The 23,278-nt window shown below is 35.6% G+C and overlaps 1 protein-coding gene across 4 annotated transcripts in view; it reads left to right on the top strand.

Moving 5' to 3' along the window:
• Positions 1–23,278, top strand: part of LOC106461435 (E3 ubiquitin-protein ligase HERC2-like) — a 295,564-nt gene that overhangs the window by 232,379 nt on the left and 39,907 nt on the right. For all 4 annotated transcript variants that reach the window (XM_022388408.1, XM_013921254.2, XM_022388410.1 and 1 more), the window contains exons 57-65: positions 4,074–4,299; positions 13,624–13,819; positions 14,609–14,798; positions 15,552–15,704; positions 19,040–19,216; positions 19,572–19,725; positions 20,153–20,260; positions 21,704–21,994; positions 22,560–22,705. In XM_022388408.1, coding sequence (XP_022244116.1) covers positions 4,074–4,299; positions 13,624–13,819; positions 14,609–14,798; positions 15,552–15,704; positions 19,040–19,216; positions 19,572–19,725; positions 20,153–20,260; positions 21,704–21,994; positions 22,560–22,705 — 1,641 coding nt within the window. The remainder of the gene's footprint in view (positions 1–4,073; positions 4,300–13,623; positions 13,820–14,608; positions 14,799–15,551; positions 15,705–19,039; positions 19,217–19,571; positions 19,726–20,152; positions 20,261–21,703; positions 21,995–22,559; positions 22,706–23,278) is intronic.

Raw genomic sequence — 23,278 nt, forward strand, 5'->3', positions numbered from 1 at the left:
TTGAGCATATGCTCTCGGATCACAACCTTTCTCTCTTCAATACTGGAACATATACTTATTTTCATGCACCTAGTCAGTCTTTTACTGCCATTGATCTCTCGATTGGCTCCCCTTCACTTTTCACTCGCTTTTCTTGGATGGTTGACTGTGACCCACGGGGCAGTGATCATTTACCTATCATTATGAGAGAGGTTGGCCATAGTCGATGTCATCCGACCCGAGTGCCACGATGGAAGTTGGACCAGGCTAACTGGCCATCTTTCACCTCTCTCTCTGAACTTGATCCTGCTATCAATAGACGACTGTGTGGTTGCAGTAACTGACTATATTGTCCAGGCGGCAGCTCGTTTTATTCCTAAGACCTCGACACGTTTTCCACGGTATCCTCGTCTATGGTGGAGTCCTGCCTGCCAGAGGGCACAGAAGGCTCAAAAACGGGCCTTGGATACCTTCCGACGATATCCCTCTCTTTCTAACCGCATTGTTTATCAGCGGGCCCGTGCCCATGCTCGGCAGGGTCGACGTCAGTGCCAAAAGGAATCTTGGATTAAATTCACTACTAGCATCTTTTCTACCACCAGTTCCAAAACTGTATGGAACAAGATTCAGAAAGTTTCTGGGAGGTATGCTTCCCATCCCCTTTCCTTCTTGCTCTCCAATGGCCAGGAAGTTGCTGATGCTCTTGGCCACAGCTTTTCTCGTGCTTCTAGCACTTCTGTTTCTTCCCCTGCCTTCTTGGCCATCAAATCTCAATCTCGGGCAGAGCGATCACCTCTTTCCTTTCAGTCTGATCGTCTCTATGATTATAATCGCCCCTTTACACCGGTGGAATTCAGACTTGCTCTTCATCAGTCTGGTAATACATCGGTCGGACCTTATGATGTTCATTATGAGATGTTGCGCCATCTCTCACCTGCCTCTCTTGCTATTCTCCTGGTTATTTTTAACCGGATTTGGCAGGAGCACATTTTTATTGATTCTTGGCATCAGGCTATTGTCATTGTTCTCCCTTTCTCTGATCCTGGGAAGGATCCCAAGATTCCTTCAAATTATTGTCCCATTGCTTTGACTAATTATCTTTGTAAGGTCCTAGAGAGGATGGTTAATGCTGGTCTTGTTTGGTTCCTTGAATCAAACACACTCTTCTCTCCCACCCAGTGTGGGTTCCGTCGACAGTGCTCCACCATGGACCATCTGAGTTGACTTGAAACGTCGATCAGGGAAGCCTTTCTCAAGAGAAAACACCTTGTTTCTGTGTTCTTTGATCTCGAGAAGGCTTATAGCACCACATGGAGATATGGAATTTTGCAGGACCTCCACTCCTATGGGTTGCGGGGCCATCTACCCATTTTTATTCAAAACGTTTTACTGAACAGGTGATTCCAAGTCCGTGTGGGTTCAACTCTTTCCCGTTCCATTCCACAGGAACTTGGAGTCCCTCAGGGCTGTGTCTTGAGTGTCACACTTTTTAGTGTTAAAATTAATGCTATCACTAATAATCTTCCTCTGATGGTTGCAAATGGGCTTTATGTCAACGACTTCCACATTTTGTGTCAGTCGTCGAACATGAGGTTTATTGAGCAGCAGCTTCAGACTGCCCTCAATCGGTTGTTGACATGGACCACTGCAAACAGTTTTAAATTTTCTTTTTCCAAAACCATTTGCATGCATTTTTGCCGCCAACGGGGTCTCCACCTCGATCCTGAGCTCTGTCTCAGCAATGTAGTTATTCATGTGGTCCCTGAGGCAAAATTCTTGGGGCTTATCTTTGACTGTAAGCTTAGCTTCATTCTGCACATCAAGCAGCTACGTGTCAAGTGTGCAAGGTCGTTGAACATCCTCCGTGTCCTCTCTTCCACCTCTTGGGGTGCGGATTGATGTTCTATGCTCAGGATCTATCGTGCACTGATTCGATCCAAACTGGACTATGGGTCTTTGGTCTATGGTTCTGCCAGGACCTCGGCCTTGAAGATGCTGGACCCCATTCACCATCTGGGGCTTCGGCTCTGTACTGGGTATTTCCGCACTTCTCCAGTCCAGAGTTTGTACACTGAGTCCCACGAACCTCCTCTTCACCTCCGTCATTTGCAACTTTCTTTATAATATGCTGCCAAGCTTCGATCCTTACCACGGCATCCCACCTGGGATCGTGTCTTTCTCCCACGATGTGCCATGCTCTTTCAGAACAGACGGTCTGCTATTCCTTCCTTTGGCCTTCGTATCCAGGTGCAACTGGCAGAATTGGGTCTGGCATTGGATGACATTGCTGTCCCCAATGATTAGCCCATTCCATCTTGGCTTATTACCATCCCTTCCTGTGACCTTTCTCTGAGTCATCTGAAGAAGGCAGATACTCCCGATTGGAAGTATAATTTTTTTTTGCTGAGCATCTTTCGAGCCATTCTTCTCTTCCTATTTACACGGATGGTTCGAAATCGGGTGACTTGGTAGGTTCTGCCCTGGTGTGCTGTGGCTTCGGTAGTTGCTCGCAGGATCCCCTCTACAGTTTCTGTGTTCACTGCTGAGTTGTATGCTATTTCTCTTGGCCTGGATCATGTAGAAGCTATGCAGAACAATAATTGTACTATTTACACTGATTCTCTTAGCTCTACTGGCCCTAGATCACTTAATGTTAGTTCTCACCTTGTTCTCGTCGATATTCAACACCGATTGGCCCACTTTTCTCTATCTTCTGTTTCCATCCAATTTTTCTGGATCCCTGGCCACATTGGTATTCACGGGAACGAGCTTGCTGACACCGCAACTAAGTCCGTCTGCTTGGGTGCCATCACGGCCATGCCTGTCCCATACATGGACTGCGGTCCTGTTTTTAAGGCACGGCTTCACGCCAGTTGGCAGTCGACTTGGGGTGAGCAATGTCATAACAAGCTTTTCCAGATCAAGTCTACTGTTGGTTTTTGGCCGTCTTGCTTCCATAAGAATCGGAAGGAGGGAAATAGTCCTGGCAAGGCTACGCATTGGTCACAGTTTTTAACCCATCGTTTTCTTTTATCAGGTATTGACCGATGTGTAACCATTGTGACACTCAAGTCACAATAGCCCACATTTTACTGTCCTTCCGTCGTTACGATCGTGAGCGGCGGCATTATTTTAAACACATATTTTCTAAGAGTTTACCTCTGACGTTGGACAGTGTCATTGGTAATGGTCACACTGTCCGATTAGATTGTATTTTTAATTTTTTATGCACTATAGGTCTTTTAATTGCTTATAAATCGTCGTTACGATCGTGAGCGGCGGCATTATTTTAAACACATATTTTCTAAGAGTTTACCTCTGACGTTGGACAGTGTCATTGGTAATGGTCACACTGTCCGATTAGATTGTATTTTTAATTTTTTATGCAGTATAGGTCTTTTTAATTGCTTATAAATCTTTTATCGACGTATATTAGTTTTAACTCACTGTATTTTTATATTTTACTTTAATTTACTTTCACTGTTTTTACTGGTTGTTTGGCACAGATAGCCTCGTTGCTTTGCGCCATAAAACACCAAACAACATTATCAAAACATCTGAAAAAATAGCATTAAGCTGCATGTTTAGTGTTTGTTTTTGATATTTTTTTAAATGATAATAATTGAATACTTAACTATTTTTGTTTTGGATCACAGGGAAAATTTTTACTTCTAAAGATTCATAGTTGTTGTTATTTTCAAACAAATGAAATATACTTTCTAGGCATTGTTAGATAGTAACAGGAGATAAGAACTCTGATGAATATTGTGTGATTGTAGTAAGGATATCCTTTTTGAAGATACAAGTTTCCAGACATTATAAACATTATATTATTCTTCCTGCTTAAGGAATATCAACTTAATTTTGAAAATAGAAATTATACTGCCAAATGCTTCAAATTAACATAATTACTAGAAATATGGAACAAGTCTTCCACATGAAATTACAGGTTATTTATGATTTAATGTACTATATTTATCAACCATTAAAAAAAATAATTTTATTTTTATGGTTCTTATTCAAGATCACAGTCTAAAGATCATTAAATACATGAAGCAGAGTTAACACTTGTCATTTAATTGCTGATTATTTAGGTATATGCCTGGGGTGATAATGACCATGGACAGCAAGGGAATGGGACTACTGCAGTAAATCGTAAGCCAGCATTAGTTCATGGCTTAGAAGGAATAAAAGTATCAAGAGTTGCTTGTGGATCTTCTCATAGTATAGCCTGGACAACCTCTGAAGTGCATGTAGCACGAGTTCATGAACCTGTACTGTTTCCAGTGGCTAAGGATGCATTAGGATCTTCTTGTCTCAGTAAGAAATAGTTTTCTTCAGTATAAGTAGCACTGTAGTATTTTATTTCTAATATTTGTTACATAAAAAATTACCTAAGTAGTTGTTTAAAATTTGTCTTTAGTCTTTGGCAGTTAAAAATACAAACATACAAATAAAAATTGGAATCATTGTATATGTGAGCCACATATTAGAAAGACTTTATGACAGTGTTATTTTTATGTTTGATAAATAGTTGTTTCAAGTAAAATATAAAAGCTATTAGCTCTTTATTTCGAAAAACTTGCTTTTGTTTTCAGGAAAAATATATAGTATTTTTCTTGCTTTAGCAGAATTTTTTATGTTACTGTGTAGTTTTAAAGATTGAATAGTGTGTTACTGCTTTTTAAGAGCTCTTTTTATTAAAAAAGTGGAAATTCTCTTAAGATTTTGTAGCAGCAATCAAAAAGCATTATGAGTGTGATTTTACATACACTTCTATTTTATTATTTTATGTGTAGTGCTAAAATGGGTTCTAGGTTATTGTTTACTTTTCAATTTTGTACAGTTAATTTGTGATCAGTTTATGGTGTATTTGTGTACACGGCAGGATTAACATAGTGGCTGGAGCCTGGGACCTCGGATTTAGGGGCACCCAACAAAAATTATATATATATTTGTGTGTGTGTGTGTGTAAAATTATGGTGTTGAGTAATAGTGCATAATCATGGCCATCAGAAAACATGATTCATAATGGAGGAACTAGTTTAAAGGGCAGTAAATGACTTGGAATTTGCTCTTACAAAGTGCAATTAATTTTTTTCATCTAAATTTCAACAAAATTGGTGAAGCAGGAAACTTTAGAAATCACTACTATGTGAGTTCTATAGCTGTGTGCATCATCATGTTACAGATACATCCAGTGTGATTTCTTAACCTATTTTATTTCTACTTATATTTAAATAAAACAAAAAATCATAAAAAGCTTAATACAAAATAAGCCATTTTAATAAAGGAATATAAATATAACACAAAGAGTAGGTTTATACATGTGCTAAGCTCAAGATTATGTTTGTGATGTCACCAATTGAGTATATTTAATTGTTGTGTACAATTGTATTGAGTACCTGATGATGCCACTTTAACAGTGGTGAAACATGGTTTTCAAATGATATATTTTTTCTATACCATTTTAGCTGTTCTTTGAATTTTAAAAGCTTTAGTTTTGTTCAACCAATACTGTGAAATAGTCATTGTTAATATTCAGACATTTTAAAGGTGGTTTTAAATGGGCAATTTTTATGGCTGCTATTTTGTATCATCATGATCTCTACAATTAAGTACTACTGTGCTTAATTTTAAATATATATATTGTCAGGCCCAATGCTAAGTATTTTGCCTCTCTGAGCAAGTTTTCAATCTGCCTCCTATATAATGTCACTTTCATTTGTGCATCAAATTCATATATATATATATATATATAGTTATTAGAGTTGGCAGCAATTTCTTGGAACAAGAGTTTTTTCCACTGGCTACCAGGTCTTCTGAAATGGAGACTAGAACTCCAGAAACTTCTCTCTCATCTAATATCAGAGTGCACAGATAGAATCAATTTTACAATTCCATCATGCATCACTTATTGGTTTTATGTTTAACTGGAAAACACATTTAGCAGTACATCCCCATAATGAGTCCAAGAACTTCACCACCTTGGAATAACAGTTTGCTGCATTGTACAATACAAGATCCAGAGAGTATACATTATACTGTGCAAAAAGAACTCTTGTGTTTAAGTCTCTAATTCGTTTTTGGAAACTTGTTTTTTACATCTTGAATCCATTGCCATACTCTTGGTATCATAAATCTTGCAGGGGCAATGCTATTTTCTCAAGTTTTATTACAACCACTGCAGTCATACTAGTGTCTTTTCATGGTGAAAATCCAAGGAAATGCTTGCTTAGTAGCAGGGATAAGAAAAGTGTTCACTCTGATTTGTTTTGTATGATGTGTATCTGGAGTGCATTCAAGCACAACAGATTAATACTTGGCATTTTTAGTGGCAATCAGTACATGGGTTTGGGTCTCATTGGATGTCTATTCCTAGATAGTGCTTATAGATTTCTTATGTATTAATTCTTCTAGAATGATATTTCTTAGTGTGATCAAATATGCCCAAATATATGGCAAGCTTCAGGAAATTTGTATTTTTGATGTGAAGAACTTCATATGGCTTCTAGATATTGAACCAATTGTCTTCATATTTCTACATTAATGAGTCATTGTGTATAATAGCTTGTTGTGAATTTTGTTCTGTATTAAATTTTAGGAAAGTCAAATGCATGCATTTTTTCCAAGAACTGTTGCACTTCTAAGTAAATTTTGGCCAATCACTAGATCATCCAAATTAAATACACGGGTATTTTTGCTTTCTGTCTACTTTTCATCTTTAGAATTATCTTTGTCATGAGACGGTCTAGTGTCTTCAATTTCTGAGGTAGCATAACAGGAAGTTGTATTACTGATCTTATCACTGGTTTTTCCAAATCTATCATTTTTTGCTTTTCTTTTCAGGTGTTGAGCACTGAAAATATGGTGCCTTCCGTCAGCTATGTTTTTCTTAAGCTCAGTGTTTTGATCCTTTTTAAGTTATTGCTGTTAATTGTTTCTTTAGCTATATTGCACTTTTTACAAATTTTTACAAAAAATTTTAAAAAAATATGTTTTTACTGTGTACCTTTCCTGAAAAAAAAACAAAACAAAAAACTTGTAGTTTGTTGAGCTCAGTAGCTTATTTTACAGAAACGTTTAGTTAACACAATATTAAGAATATTTTCATTATACATGCTTCCTGGAAAAAACATTGGATTTCTATTGTATAGGGAGGGAAACTGAACACTCCTCCCTTGCTCTCTCATTGCCTACTCTCAACAGACTTGCTCAACTAGGGAGGTGATATTGTAACTGTACAGTGACCTTGGCAAATTACAACATTATTTGCAACTCCTCTCCATTGCTTCTCTAGACAGTTACCTACAGTCTATCCAATACTACTCATCCTGAGAATTATCCTAAGTAATTATTGTGTATGGATTGTTTTATAATTATAAAGTATGATTTGTAATAATCTTAATTATTGCATGTTGAGGCAAAATATAAATTTACATTTTGGGGGAGGCTCCTAGCTTGTATGGTGGTCTTGATGGTGAATTATTACATTTCATTGCATTAATTACCTATAAAAACAAGTTTAATATATGATATATGAGTAGGCAGATATAGTGGTTTTCTCACTTAGAATGATTTGTTTATGATATTTTATATAAAGTTTCTAAATTTAGAAAAAGAATCTGTACAGTATCTATACAGTTTGAAAGAGATACAATGGGTTATAACACAACTTGTTTGGAAAAAAGTCTGTTACAATTTTAAAGGACATTCAGGATATAGTATATCAACTATTAATGGTTATTCTTAAACATACCTCCTCTCACAATATAGCTATTACTCGTCTCCAGGGTTTCTTCCTTTGCCATTCTAAGCATTTGTCTGATTTTTTCTCACTCACTCTAGGCTTTTATACCCTACTTAATTGCCTTCATTGATATTTGTCTTGTAACACTCTCCATCTACATCAATGCGCTCTCTATCCTGGTACTGTATATAAGCACCTCATTCAAATAATGTTATCACTTTTTCTCAACAAAGCATTCACTAACGGGTCATCCTCAGTTAAGACTGTCAGTGATCTTACTGTAGTGAGATGGAGACATATATTTGGTTTGGTGGTGTTACTCTGGGGCCTCTGAAGCCACAATTGAGGGTGATCCTGGACATTCTGGAGAGAATTTAGATTCACTTTTTCCTGCACCTTCTTTTCTTCAGTTGGTCCATCAAGTGTGTGATGTTTTTAGTCTTTCCCCAATTCCTTTTGAGCCTGCATAGTACTTGATTACTGAAAGTATGGGAGTGAATATATAGTTTTCCCTCCATTCACTGACATTGTGGTTCATGCGGGGAGATTTACTGATCAGTTATGGTTGTCAGAACTATGCGATTTAGCCTACCACCACCAGGTGGAAGCATATTCTGACTCTCAAAGAATACATCTAGAGCAGACTTTGTAGTTAACCTGAATAAATCAGTGCCCCCTCGTGAGACAGTAGTAACTCTATGGACTTGCAACTCTAAAGTCCAATGTGTTATTTTCCTAAAACTAAACTTTGTTGGAAGATTCAGGATCACAAGCTGGAACCATTGCTAGCATGCACATTGATTCGATTGTTGGCTTCTACATTCTTCTCTGTTGTTGTTGGTGTCTCAACTTTCATCGGCTCCTACAGGAGTTATATTTATGCCTCTATTTGAGGGTCCCAACTCCCAACATCAGCCCCTCAGTCCATTGGTACCCAGAATAAATTCTGTTCCTATCCAAGAGTTCCACTGCTTGGACGTAAAGTCACCAGCGGTGTCGGTGATTATTGTATGCCTTCAGGGTCTGTGAGGGCTCGGCTTTGAGAATTTCTGGATGTGTGGTAAACCTTAACCATGGATCCATGGACACTATAGGTCCTTGAGTCAGGAACAGTCATTCAGTACACATCTTCATCACCATTATCCACCCAACCCTAAGGGTTTCTATCTCCCACAGATCCTTAGATTTTGGAACTTAGTTCTAGGGCTATCAGAGTTTGGTTGGTCTAGGGGTAGAGAGATAGTTGTGCCAGTTCTTCTGGGGGGTTTCCATCTCCCGCAGATCCTTGGATTTTGGAACTTAGTTCTAGGGCTATCAGAGTTTGGTTGATCTAGGGGTAGAGAGATAGTTGTGCCAGTTCTTCTGGGGTTTTATTTTCGCCGGTTTATTGGGTCCAAGAAGAAAGTAGGTTGGTGTCCAGTCATTGATTTTTCTTGTCTATATCAATTCCTAGATTCTCCAAGGTTCAAAAGTGACTCGTTCTTCACTCTGAGTTGGCATCTTTTACTAGGATTGTGGATGTTCAAGTTTGTAGTTGGCTCCTACCTGCACATTGCCATAGTGGTGGCTTTTTGGCACACAAAAGTCAGGTACTGTAGTTTAGAGTTTTTACCTTTGGACTAGCATTGGCATTACATTGGTTCTGCATTTTCACATCATCTCCATTCCCTAGCCCTGTGCACACACCATTTCATGGATGACTGGTTACTGTTGACATCATCTCGTCAATTATCAGGATGTTGCACCTGGATTCTGCTTTAAGAAACAGCCAAGACAGGCTTCATTCTCAGAGCTGACATCTATTCATACTTCAACTCAATATTTGTCGGTCTGGGTAGTTTTTCATCACAGTTAGGCTTAGCTGACTTCCATCCAGGTCCACGCAATGGAACAGGAAGCCCAACTCTTATTCACCTCTCTTTCTCCTACTGCATGGATGGTTCTTTCTCTTTTGAGAATGTGAGCATCACTTAAATCCCTCATGCCTTTGGGACAAATGCACAAGAGATCCTTTCAGTGGTTTTTATGCGACCAATGATCATAAACATCAATTCACTGTATTCCCCAGTTTCCTTATTCAGGATCACTCTTTGATCTTGAGGGGTTGTTAGATTGGGACAATACTAAGATACGGGTTCCCCTGCCACAACCTCATCCAGAGATCCATCTCTTCACGAATTCCTCTCTTCAGGGATGGGGTGCATATCTCAACAGTCAGGAATTCCAGGGACAGGCTTCACTACAACAGTACCATGGTGGCATCTTGCATTTTCATCAAGAGGGCACTTGATCCAGGGCTCCTTGTTATTGAACCTTAGATTTTCTTTCCTGGTACCACTCCTATCATGTCACCCTACAACCTTGCCATGTTCCACAGGTGATGACTGTGGTAGCAAATCAGTTGTCTCGAACCAAACTAATTTTCCCAACAGAACAGATGCTACATCGAGAGAATTTCTGTTGGATTGACTCTCATTTTGAAATACTGATCATTGGCAAGTTGGCCACTCTTTGGAACACCCAACTACTGGCAAGTTGGTCTCCAGTATCTCACCCTCAGGCTTTGGCAATGGATGCATTCTATCAGGATGGGATGGGATTACAACTCTAGGCCTTCACTCCAATTTGTGTTACCCAAGGTACTAAATATGATTTGTTCCAACCCATTGTCAGGTCCTGTTGATAGCATTGGATTGGCAGCTACTCACTTGTTTCTGCTTCTATGGTACCTTCAGCAGTGCCCACCTCTTATACTTCCTCTTTGGCCATCTCTGTAGAGGCAGCCTTGATCTGACAAGCTACACCTGGCTATCCAGAAGCTCAAGCTTCAAGCATGAAGGTTATTGCAGTCCTTCACATGGCATTGGAGTTTTATTTCTTTGGTTGCCATGTATCTGTCTCAGTCTTTGCTTAGTCCTGTGATGGATATTTATCAATGAAAATGGCATATATATCGGCAATGGCATATAGAGACGAGGTTGAACCCATTTCGATCAGAAGTGCTAACCATAACTCCTTTTTCGACCTGGCTCTTTGGCTAAGGTTTTGCATTTTCCACAATCGCCTACAAGGTGGCCTTATCAACTATCGTTCAATACTCGTGACAAAAATTCTTTGAGTCCCCAGTGGTCTCCAGTTTCTTCAAATCACTTTGGGTTCTTTATCCCAAATGACCATTCCATTACCTAACTGGAATTTAAGGTTGCATTACATGCACTTTCTCAACATTTGTTGTGACCTTAGCCTCATGTGCTATATATTAACTATCCCTGAAGATTTATTTTTCATTGCTGCTGACATACAGACATTGCTGGTCTAAGTGTTTTGCACTGATTGTGCACAGGGCGCTCTATCATTGTCAAACCAGTTCTTCTTCCCTAAGTTACTGTCAGACAGGGAAGGGAATAAATTCTTTTCACTGATTCATCTGATCACTATTTCTCACCTTTATGACCAATCAGGTTTCAATCATTTGTTATGTCCTGGGAGGGTCTTGAGGTTTTGTTGTCCTGGGAGGTTTTGTTGCCCGCAGTACTGCCTTCAGAGATTCTAGACAATGACTGTTTATTCATTGGGATCATTGAATTTCCCATGATTTATCGTCGGGTACGTTGACAAGGTGGGTACGAAATTGATCCATATCACTTATTCTGGGCACTCTTTGAAGGCGAGTCACTTCTAATCAGATTCATCACATTTCTATGTCCTTAGCAGCCCTGTTGAATTGCCCACTGGAGGACATTATGCGGGTTGGTATGTGGACTTTCCCCAATACTTTTATCTCACATTACTTGCATGATCTGGCAGTATCTTCATCTGAGGGTTTTTCGATTACCCCATGTAGCTATCTTAACTACTTTTGCTTGATTATACAGATGGGTGAGTATTTTCATTGCTACCTTTCAGAGTCCCTTACCTTGTTTGCACAGGATCTGGCTATGTGGTGAGTGTTGCCCAGGAAGGTATGCTTTTATCAAACCAATTTTGCACTAGCAACCACTAATTCAATATTCTTTATACAGGTTGAAACAGGCTCTGTAGAAATTAGGTGTTTCATTAGACTACATTGAGGCTGGCCGGGTGGTATTACTGTTCTATGATGTACCACCACTCATGAACTATCATGAGTAAAGCATAAGGGGATTATGCTCATTCCTGCTGATCATTGGACTGAATGAAACAGGGTCAGTTTGCTTTTAAAAATTTAGGAAACTTTGTTCACCTATTGCACTGTTTCCAGAGCATTGTTCCTCAGGACTCCCCAGTGCACATTAAACCCCATATTCTACTAGTGGATTTAGGATGTCCTTACCACACCTGGTTCTAGTCACTGGGGTGATGGACAGAGGCTTTTCTTCCAGAGTGTTAGAGTGAATTCCTCCACTCTTGGAGAAGAGGGCAAAGTTGGGGGTCCTCCTACCTGGGTCCATGGATGTTTTTCCCCAGATCTCAGTAGGAGAGGCAGCAGCCTACACTGGAGCCTATTTGTAATACCGATTCAAGTTTGACACTTTGCTATCTGGTTGGATTGAGTGTGGCCCCTCTTTTTTTAACAATATTGGTTCAGTACATTGTTCATCAAGGAGGTCCATTGTCTCCTTGTACTTCTGAATGCAGGGTGATCCCATCCTGGGTCCTTGGTTGAGCATAGTTTGTTCCACGTTATTCCCATAATTCCGAGGGCAAGTGAAATTTACCTTGCCCATACAGTTGGGGAGTGAGAATGAGTGTTCATAATTCCAGACTGGATGAATTCTGTTTCCTCAGGTTGAGTAAGACGTACATGATCCCATCATTCTGAGCCTGGGATGTTGCCTTTCAGACTTCTTCAGCTTGAAGAGAAGATATGTCCACGTCAGTGTTGTTTACCTTCTTGTCATGATTCTGGTAGCTCGGAACACATCACTATATGACTACAGGTTGGGATCCACTTATTCATATATACATATATAGATAGTGGTCCAATTGCCCTAGCCATTAATGTGGGATATAGGGACCATGACCCAATAGTTCCAATCCTGAGCAGTGGAACCTTAACTATCTGGTTGGGGAATGGCCAATGTTGATGATAAATCATGTAAAGTTCCACCCACAGTAGATGAATTAAGATCCAGGTGAAGAGGATACCTGTTCTGGATGTAGTGCGGTTCTGCCACTATGGTATGTATGTGTGATTTAGCAACTGAATATCACTGTATTAACTTCTCTTTGCATCAGACATTTTTGTTTTTATACTACAGAAACCCTGCCCAGTGTACACAATAAGGTTTACAAAGCTGAACCTAAATGTTCCTTCTTTTCTATTATCATTTCTTGCACCATAATGATAGTTAGTCTGAAAATAAGTTGAGCCATATATTATATGTTAATAATGTTTTAGTACAACGTTGAGAGGTGTTATTTGTTACAAACAATTTTGTATTTTATCTTATTTAGTTTTATAATAAGGATATTGATAAAAATGACAGTTTTGTGTGAACTTCATGATCCACAAGTGTTTACCATATAAAGAGAGGGAAAAATCAAGGGACTGTCATTAAAAACACATCATCAGCCTAGAAAATGCATTGTATTTCTAAACTCATTGTGAAGGAGAACTATAGCTGGATGGTGATTATAAATAAAAAAAAGAATGTTTAAAATTATTATATCTTAAAAACTGTGTCTTGAGGGAGCAGCATTTCATCAGAGACACATCGGGAATCATAAGTGGGGCTTTAATCTGGATATAAGAAATTTAAAATGAAAATATTAGTGTTTATAGAAATATTTTTTTGATAATTAGACAAAAATGGGGGTTATGACTATTCTGAGGATATTTAGTAAACAATTTATGTCTCAGCAGAATTAACCCATGCTAAGAATATTTTGTAATAAATGTTTGTCTTCTACAGAAGCAACCCAAGCTGTAGCTGGATCAAGTGGTTCTGTTTCTATAGGGAGAAATAAATCTGGAGCTGTGAAGGTTAATGGAGCTGGTAAGCTACCTCGTCCATCTCTGTCAAAAGTGTTGCTTTCTCTAGAATCAAATAGTGCAAGACAGCAAGCTCTGCAACAAGTTCTGCAAGCATTACAGATTCTTTATGCCAGGTAATAATGTGCCTATCTGTCACATTTATGGTTTCTTGTGATACTTACTCTTTAATACTAATATTCTTACAAGTTAGGGTGGGACAGAACAGTTATGCTATTTTGCATTAATTTTATTTGTTGTGGTTGTAATTTTTTGTTCCATATATCTATCTGCTTATCAGAGTTTAATTCCTTTCTGTGATGGGAATATTAATAATAATTTGTATATTATCATATCTGTGAATTATTAAACAGAATTACATATATTTGTGATTATAATAAAGAAATTATACTAATATGGACACAATAATGACAACCTAATATTTTGTAAGCTTAAAACCTTTATTGAATTTGATATATTTGTAGTTTCTTACTAAACATGACAAAAATATATTTCTATTTTTTCAGCTTTTATCTTTGAAACATAAAGTTAGAAACAGAAAATTATTTTCAATATTTCAAAAACTTGCTATAAACTGGAAAGTGTAATCTTTTCTTTTTGTTAAATACCAATTAATCTCAACAATTACTTACATTATCAGAAGATCTAACTGAATAATCTTTATTGAAATAAATTGTTTATGGTTTGAATAGCTACAATAGTTACAAATAATGTGGCTTGTAATAGAAATCACAGAATGAAGCTCTCAGGAGAGTCCATTGCATGTATTATAATTGTTTTAATAACAACTTAGTTTAATTAAAACAACAACAACAAAATATTAAGTAGAAGTAACACTAGGTTCTTGTTGTTTTTTTCAATAGTTGAAGTAGGTCATAAGTATAAACTTAATGTTTTATTTTTAGGGAATCAGTTGTTTCAGCTTTACTACCCCACACAGAAATCACTACAGTGCAGGTCCAGTCCAATACACATGATCGAAGTCCTAGTCCAGCTATGAAAACAACATCTTTGACCTCAACCACAAGTGGTATTGTAACAGTGGCTCCATCTTCATCGGCTCCCGTTCACACTGAGAGTCGACATAGCATAAAAGTATGATTTTTTTTTTAACCTGAAGTCTGAAAAAATTACTTTTTTTAAGTATTTGTAAAGTTGATTTTAATAGGGAAATTTAAGCAGAAATTTTTATTATCATTATGCTTTTGAGCTGTTGAAATTTCCAAACAAGCACAATTATCACATTTTGATTTGAACTACAATGGGTATGGTGGGATCATCCAGATTTACTAAATACCCTGGCTCTGGTGCCATCACATTACCTATAAAACAGGAAATACTGTCAACATGTAGTTATGATACATTCTGTTCCACCATGAGTTGCCATTTTTCATATTCAAAATTATTTTGTATTTTGTTACAATATACTCAACCATCTATATAAACCTTGTACTGTCAATTATGGGTGACCTTGTGTAAGTTTGTAAGTGAAGTATTAAAGCTGTGTTTTACTGAACTTCTAAGGTCCTTGTTTATTTCTTTTGTTTCTCTGTTTTTAGATGTTACTTTGCATTGTCTATAGTACATGAAGTAGATCAACAAAAGAGGTTCTACAATACTTGTTAAACTTTCCAAAATTGTGCATGTGTAATTGAAAAGTCATTTTCTGTGTGATTCTCATAAATATTATTTCTGTCACTTGATCTCACTATAAAATTATTTGTTTGCTCACATATCTTTGAAGTGCCTGTGTAAATCTAAGTATAGTAGCAATGTTTAAGGAACCAGCTTATAGGTAATTACCAATGATCTTTATATATAAATATAGTTAATGTATTACAAACACAGAGTTTACCAGTGACAAGTTTAACAGAAGAAGAAGATCCAGCAGCGAGGGAAGCATTTTCCTTACCTTCCTTGTCAAGTTCAAGCAGCTTATCTTCTAAAGTATCATCTGTAGCAGCCAGTGTACTGGCAGCAACTTTTACCCCCACAGATCAGGTAACTATAAACTAATCTACTGTGAAATGGCTGGAATATATTTCCACATTTTACGCTGTAAAATGAAGAATATTTTGATTGTAAGCATTTAAAATATCTAACCTTTCCATGAATTGTTTCAAAGGTTTTGTGGGTTCTAAATTTTATCTGCTTCATTGATACCAGCACTTAATGAAATATTATATATTTTCTAGAAACTTCACTTTTGACTGTCAGACAGTGTGGGGTCCCCTTACATGTTATGTGACTTGAAGCTCCTATTGCAACATTCATTTTGTTTCATCTATTAAGTTTAAGTAAAATCTGTTGAGCTGAACAAGGTATATGTCTATACACACTGCAATGTGCCTTAGAGATTTCAAAAGAGATGTATGGATTTATGCTAGTGATGCATTTCATGATAAATTAATAATTCTATGCAAATGTATTCCCATATGATCATTATTTTTTGCTATCAAGTTTGACAAACCAATAGAAAGGAAGAAGAGTTTGCTGATATATTTATTCTAGAACTGTAGTTTACAGACTGACTTTTGGTTATGTTGCATTAGTGTATTGCATTTGCACACAGATAATGTTGAAAAAAGTCTTGGAATCGTTTAGTACTATCTAGATGTGCTCCATTTGAGGCATATGTTTAAAAAAAGTATACTGCTTTGAAAAATTAATTACCATATTGGCCCGATTATAAGACGATGTTTTTTGATTAATAATTAGGCTTTAAAATTCATAGTCGCCTTATAATCACAGCCAACCACAGGCCCCTTCCCCCTGCTCTAGCCTATCACATTCCTGAATGTCCAGATAGCATCTGTCTATGTATGCTTGCCAGATGTTCATTGCTAATTCTTGCAACTAATCCACTTGCAGACTGTTTAGTTATAATATTGATTTTGCAGACCTAAAAAAAGAACATTATGACACTCAATTTTTTCTTTCCCATGGCTTCTGAAAATGGGGGTCACTTTATGTTTGAGATAACCCTATAATTAATCCAATATGGTATGTTTTATTTTCTATAGCAGTTGTGTATAAAATGTTTCATTTTTGGCCATTCATTAATTGCAGATATTCTTGCATTTTAAAATGTTTTCTATGCAAACACATGTGATGTCAGTAGTACAGATGAAATTTTAGAGTTAAGTTAAAACTTGAAATACCATTGACATAATTAAGGTCAACAGCAGACTGTTATGTTACTAATAATGAGATAAACCCCTTTTAATGTTTCTTTTGCTTGAGTTTGAACCCAACACCTCTCACACCAACTGAGTGCTCTATCAACTGAATTAAAGGATTAACTCCAGAGGCTTTTTAACAACTGAAAATACCACATTCTTCTTCTCGTACAAAAAAGGCTTGTCATTGGCTTTATCTCATGGTCATAAGACAACTACGGGTTGGGTGTCAGTTTTTCTGCAGTAAATCCTTTTTGCATATACTTTCAGCTTGGATTTTAACCTGAGACCTCTCACATACGAGGCAAGTGTTCTACCAGCTAAGCTAACAGTTAACCCTAGCAATTGCTTGTAATAAATCAAATCATAGTACCACAATATGAACTTCAGATTAAAGCAAGCTACCAACTTAGATCAAAAAACTAAAAATCAACCCATTAATAGTATAGTTAAGTAAAGATACTGTTTTTGATGATAGATAAGCATAAACTCAAAAAATCAGTTAAAGGCAAAAATAAGGTTTCCTACTTATAAATATTAGAATGCATTTTTCATCAGTTGGGTACCCTCACTGTTAGTGATATTTTTGGCTATAAATCCAATGATGTCTCGAGGTTTTTGGGTAGCTTAGGAAATGTAAGTTAGTCCTAATTCCACATACTAAGCTAACAATGCAAAATAATCTGTATAATAAGAAACAATAAACCTAAATATGTTAAACATTTTAACCAAAGTTATCAAAGAAAGTAAAATTAAAGTATGCTTTCTTTATGAAAGACAAAAACATTACTTGCTTATTTCTTGTACTGTCATAAATTTAATGTTTTTTGAAAATTTTAACATCTATAAAGAAAAACTTTCCACACTCCTCCCTAACAATGCCTTCTGGCCAGAATATTCATAATAACTTCTGTTAGTTCATACTAAATAAATTGATTTCAAGTGAATAGGTAGTAGCAGTGTGAAACTGCTATTTGGTGAAGTATCTTGATAGATCTTAGGATAAATAAATGCATTCTTATACATCAGTAAGAACTATGTTTTAAGTTTAAATTTAATTTAAAGCTGCTATAACTTCATAGTTACCATTAACTTAAAAGTAGTCTTACTTGTACTGCACTATTTGTTTGTTGTTAAACACAAAGCTGCATAATGTGCTATCCATCTGTGTAAACTTCATTAAACAAATCCTGAATTTGTTTAACATCTGCTTTAATAAATTATTTGAAATAGATATTGTCTTTGAAATTATTTATTTTCATAATTATTTGACATAGACACTTAAAAATGGTGTTCTAATAATATTCATTCTTTTGTTTTTGTTTTCCTGTTTTTCATTTAACGTGAAAAATTTCTTTATATGCATTTTATGGTCCGAGTTTGAAAGATATCTTCAAACTTTACACCAAACCTAAAATGTTTGATGATATGTATATTACTGTTTCAAGAACACAAATGAAAAGTTAATTGATTTTGAAATTAGAATAAAAGAAGGATCTTTATACACAACTGTACCTAAGATAAAAAATCTACATTACCATCCCAGAAGTTGGTGTATTTATATTATATTTCAGTTGGAACAAGATTGTATAAAGTTGTTTTCATGGCTTAAATATAGATTACAATGAGTGTAAGTAAAGTGAAATAAGTTTAAAAATATTTTTTTTTAAGAGGAAAATCTTTGGTAGTGGATAGCTATTTCTTCTGTTTTACTTGTTTGCTTGTAAATGTTGATTAGCCTGACACTTATATTTTGATAAAACTGTGTTGTCATCAAGTTCATATCTTTAAAATCTCACTGTATCCTGCTGATGTACTTATATAAAATAATTTATTATGTTTAAAACAACCCATATACAGGGCTATTGCTAGCTACCAGAAAGATTCAGGGCTTGAGCCCCAAGAACCAGCTACTGCTTAAAATATTTAAAACATAATTTCAATGTAATGTATTATAGTTTATGTAAGATGGATTTGGGACACTGTGAAATACATATGAAGCATGCCTTAAGGGCCGTTGCCCAACAATCCTGCCCGTGGATTGATATAAGTTTTTTTGAACTTATTAACTTGATTATCACAGTAGGAAAAATAAACTTTAAAACTGCTTCAAATCATATTTTTTCCACTGTGCAATGATCATTGCTATTATTTTAGGGTAACACATTAGAGTCCAACCAAAGAAACTTGGATAGTTTTACATCTAAACTATCTTCGGATGATGCTCGGGTCTTGGTTGACTTGTTGAAACTTGCAGTATCTGGACGAGTTGGTGACAAAGCAAAGGAAACAATCACATCTGTTTTGACAGCTTTAGGGAAGGCTAATCCCCAGGTATTGTCTAAAGCTTAGTGTTCATATATAATCTTTATGTACATTTTAACACATTCTTTCTGTACTACAGAATTAGCAAACAGCATTTAAAGTATTTAGTAATAAAATTTAAATTTACTATATTTTCATACATATCTACTAAAGATTGGGTACATGTAACAGTAGGTCATTTATTTATATCCTTTTTTGTTTCCCAATCTGTGACTTGGGTAATTTTCAAATAGAAAATGCCAAATTGATCTTATGTGTTTGAAGAATAATACAAGTATCAGAATAAATTGTAGGTTTTTAACTTTACTTGCATGAATATATATATGTGTGTTCAAATGGCTCTAATATGCTACTTGTATACTAGGTAAGTGAAATGCTCCTGGAATTGTGTGTGACAGAACTAGAAGATGTGGCTTCAGATACGGAATCAAGGTTGTCTGTTCCTCTCCCTGTAGTTCAGGAATCAAGCCATCCATACACTGATGATACCACCCTCACTGGACATGTTAAGATATCAGGTTGGCATGCCATACTTCTAGAAAATTTATGAAATTTATCTATGTACCAGAAAATTATTAAAATTACTTAAAATGTACAAATTTCTTATTGTGATCTCTTACCTGTGTTTTGATGTTTTGAAATGGTCTGTCTTTAGTAGGATGAGTCCTCAAAATTACTAGATGAAAACAAGATGCAATAAGATGTTATTAGAATATTTTTATGATATTATAATGGTAGAAAAACACATAGGTTCAAGGAGTCTTGACAGAAATAAATACAAACTCTATAACCCTATTCCCAGTTTGACCCTGAAGAAGAAAGGTCCACCTTTCGAAAGTGCTTGGGTTATAGGATTTTTATTCATTTCTTTATGATATCATTTGAAATTGCGTGTACTTATTGTAATACATTATTCTTTTCTTCTATTATAATTTTCACTTTTAGGAGCAGAAAGTCTGCGTGTTGAATTTGACCGTCAGTGTTCTACAGAAAGGAGACATGACCCATTGACAATCATGGATGGGAGTGGCAAAGTTGTGGCTGTCAAATCAGGTAATAAGTTATAAAATTATTTTATTTATATTCATGGAATGTAATATTGTAATTAGAAAGGGTGACCCTTAATCACCCACACAAAATTAATTTATGTTTTAAAACTTGTGTAGTACATCTTTGTGTGTTTATGGCACTATTCAATGAAATGCTTTTGTTTTGAAAATAAATATAAAAAATGATACACAAGTATTTCAAAATAAAACAAATGTGTTTGAATGATCAGGATATGTACTACAACTCAAAAAGCTGAAGACTTTTTAAGTGAAACAAATTGTCCAAACAGAACAAATTACATTACAATTTTTATCTTCTCATATCTTTTTACCTGCATTTTTAGCTCTTTCCTGTTTGCTTTTACTGAATTTCTTGCCAGATTGACAATTGTGATCAACATTATTAATCCTTGGTTGAAAAAGAAATATAAATCTTATTCTATTATTCAATTCACCACCCATCACTGAGTTATACTGGTTTTGGGGAATTCCAACCCTCGTCAGTAACCATGAACAAAGAACAAGACTAAGTCTCTTATAGAGGTGAAGTGTATATGTATGGTATTTTTATTTGGTCTTTTACTCATCACAGTGAACCTATATTTATGTTGGATTTGAAGAATATGTGGAGTTAATGCTACTAAATTATTCTTATGAATTACTTGGCAGACAAGCAGTTTAAAGTACTAAGAAATAAATAAGAAATCCTAGCTATTATTTGATTCACTGATTCAGAAGAATAAATTAATAGCACCAGTGCTACATAACCTTCAAATCCTATATATATAGATTTAATGTGGGGGAGTGAAAGACTAAAAACACCATACATATCCATGATTTGTTACTATGATAAAAAGAGGAAAAACTTGAACCAACTTATTTGTAGCTGTAATCATGTTATTGAAACTAAATATTCATATAACACAATAGGATATTCAATAAGAAAATATCTTGATTTTCTTACCTTTTTAATTTTGCTCTATTCTCAGTTTTGTTTTTTATTGTGGAGTAAGAAAATACCCATTCTTACAAAAGAAAGTGTAGTATTAAGTAAATAACATGTTACTACAGTTTATTTCAGATTTAAGCTTATGTGAAATAATTTAATTTCTAGTCTGCTGCTTAATTTGTTTAGTTTTCAATAGTTTATTTTGCACAGGTTAATGAAAGAAATCCTACTTGTGATTATGCTTATAAAAATATATATTTTTTTGTTAACAGAAGCTGTTTTAAACATAATTTTTCTTCAAGTTTTGATTTTGAATTATATATTTTTGTATCATTTGTAGTGATATTCATGTTGAATGAAATAGAATAATTCAAAGTTTTACGCAATACTAATAAACAGTTTTGAGAAAAATACATATGTTTCTTATTTCTCTACTGAATAATTTGTCTTTTTCTCTGTTTTTGATTTTCACTATGAAGACATTTTATTTCTTGTTAGGTCGTGAGTGGTCAGACTGGTCCACAGAATTGCATGTACCTGGCTCTGAACTTCGCTGGAAGTTTTGTAGTGACGGTTCTGTCAATGGCTGGGGTTGGAGGTTCACTGTCTATCCCATCATGCCTCCAAATTCAGACAAAGAACTTTTATCAGACCGTTCAGTCTTGTCACAACCATCAATCCAGCTTGTGATGTGCCTATTGGATGCTCAACTGGAAACCAGTACAAGCTGTAAAATAGTTTCTAGACTTGCTGCAGCCTTGGCTGCCTGTGCACAGCTTAGCTACTTAGGTAAGTTTTGTAACAGAACGTTTTAATATTGTTTTTTTTATCACTCTTCAAAGCAGTTAATTTTTTAAAAAAGAAAGTATTGTTTGTGTTATTGTTTTCAATTTATATATATATATATATAAAAAGATCGTTGAAGTCCATGAAATGTCATCGCAAAACAAGCAGGGTCACGCTAAATCAGGGTTTTGTAAAGATACACTTAAAATATTAAGTAGACTTAACGAGTTTATGGTAACGAGCCCGTGTCGAAAGAGTTAATGACCCATCACATTATATCCAAATTTGCATTAAATCCGGGTGCATAAAATTGGGGTTTCACTGTATATATATATATGTAAATTTTCTTGAATATAGTTAACACCTTTGCATGTGTTTATTGTAACGTAATTTATATATTACTTTTCTTTCTTTAGTAATTAGCATGGAATATGTGATAATTTCAACACTTACTGTTAACCTCTAGACAGAAATAAACTGTAATACGGTATAATTTTATACTGCTTAATATGCTTATTCTATTTACTGTACTTGTTTCAAGAATTGTAAATTTATTTAATCTTAACAGCATCTTCCCAAAGAATGTGGGTACTACATCGTCTTAGAAAATTGATGACTTCTGGCCTTTACCAGAATCTCAATGTTGACTCCATGCTGACCAGCACTCCTTCAAGTGAGGTGGAATGTGATCAGTTATCACTCGTGAAATTACTGGTGTGGAACAATTTTCTGTGATCTCACAATTTCTTTGGTGGTTGGTGATTATGTGTAGAGTGAACTTGTATTTTAGATTTATGTGATTGTATATAATAAATAAACTTTTGTTTTTGTGGAAGCATAGTGATAAAATATATTTTTATCAATGGGTGATTATGTGTAAAGGTGCTCTTCTTAATGTTCTAAGAACTTACATTCTTGATAAAAGAGGATGAATTAGTGTTGAAACATTTTAAGAAGATATATTTGGTTGCTGTGTTACAATAGTCATGAGTGGCAGAGTTTTATACTGGGTATGGAAATCCATACTGATGATTTTGGCCAGAAAGAAACAAGTACAGAAAAGTCTCTTAAGAAAATTGGACCTTTGTTTCATTGGTGCTTTTTATTTGTTTTGCACTTGATAAATCTTTTTAATAAACTCACATGCTTGTACAGTGATTTATTGCACAAGTTACTAGATTTTAATTCTACATAATACTTTTTCTATTTGATGGGCCTCCCAGTGGCACAGCGGTATGTCTGCGGACTTACAATGCTAGAAACCGGGTTTCGATACCCGTGGTGGGC

Source organism: Limulus polyphemus, unplaced genomic scaffold (genome assembly GCF_000517525.1).
Source record: "Limulus polyphemus unplaced genomic scaffold, Limulus_polyphemus-2.1.2 Scaffold959, whole genome shotgun sequence".
Classification (NCBI taxonomy): domain Eukaryota; kingdom Metazoa; phylum Arthropoda; class Merostomata; order Xiphosura; family Limulidae; genus Limulus; species Limulus polyphemus.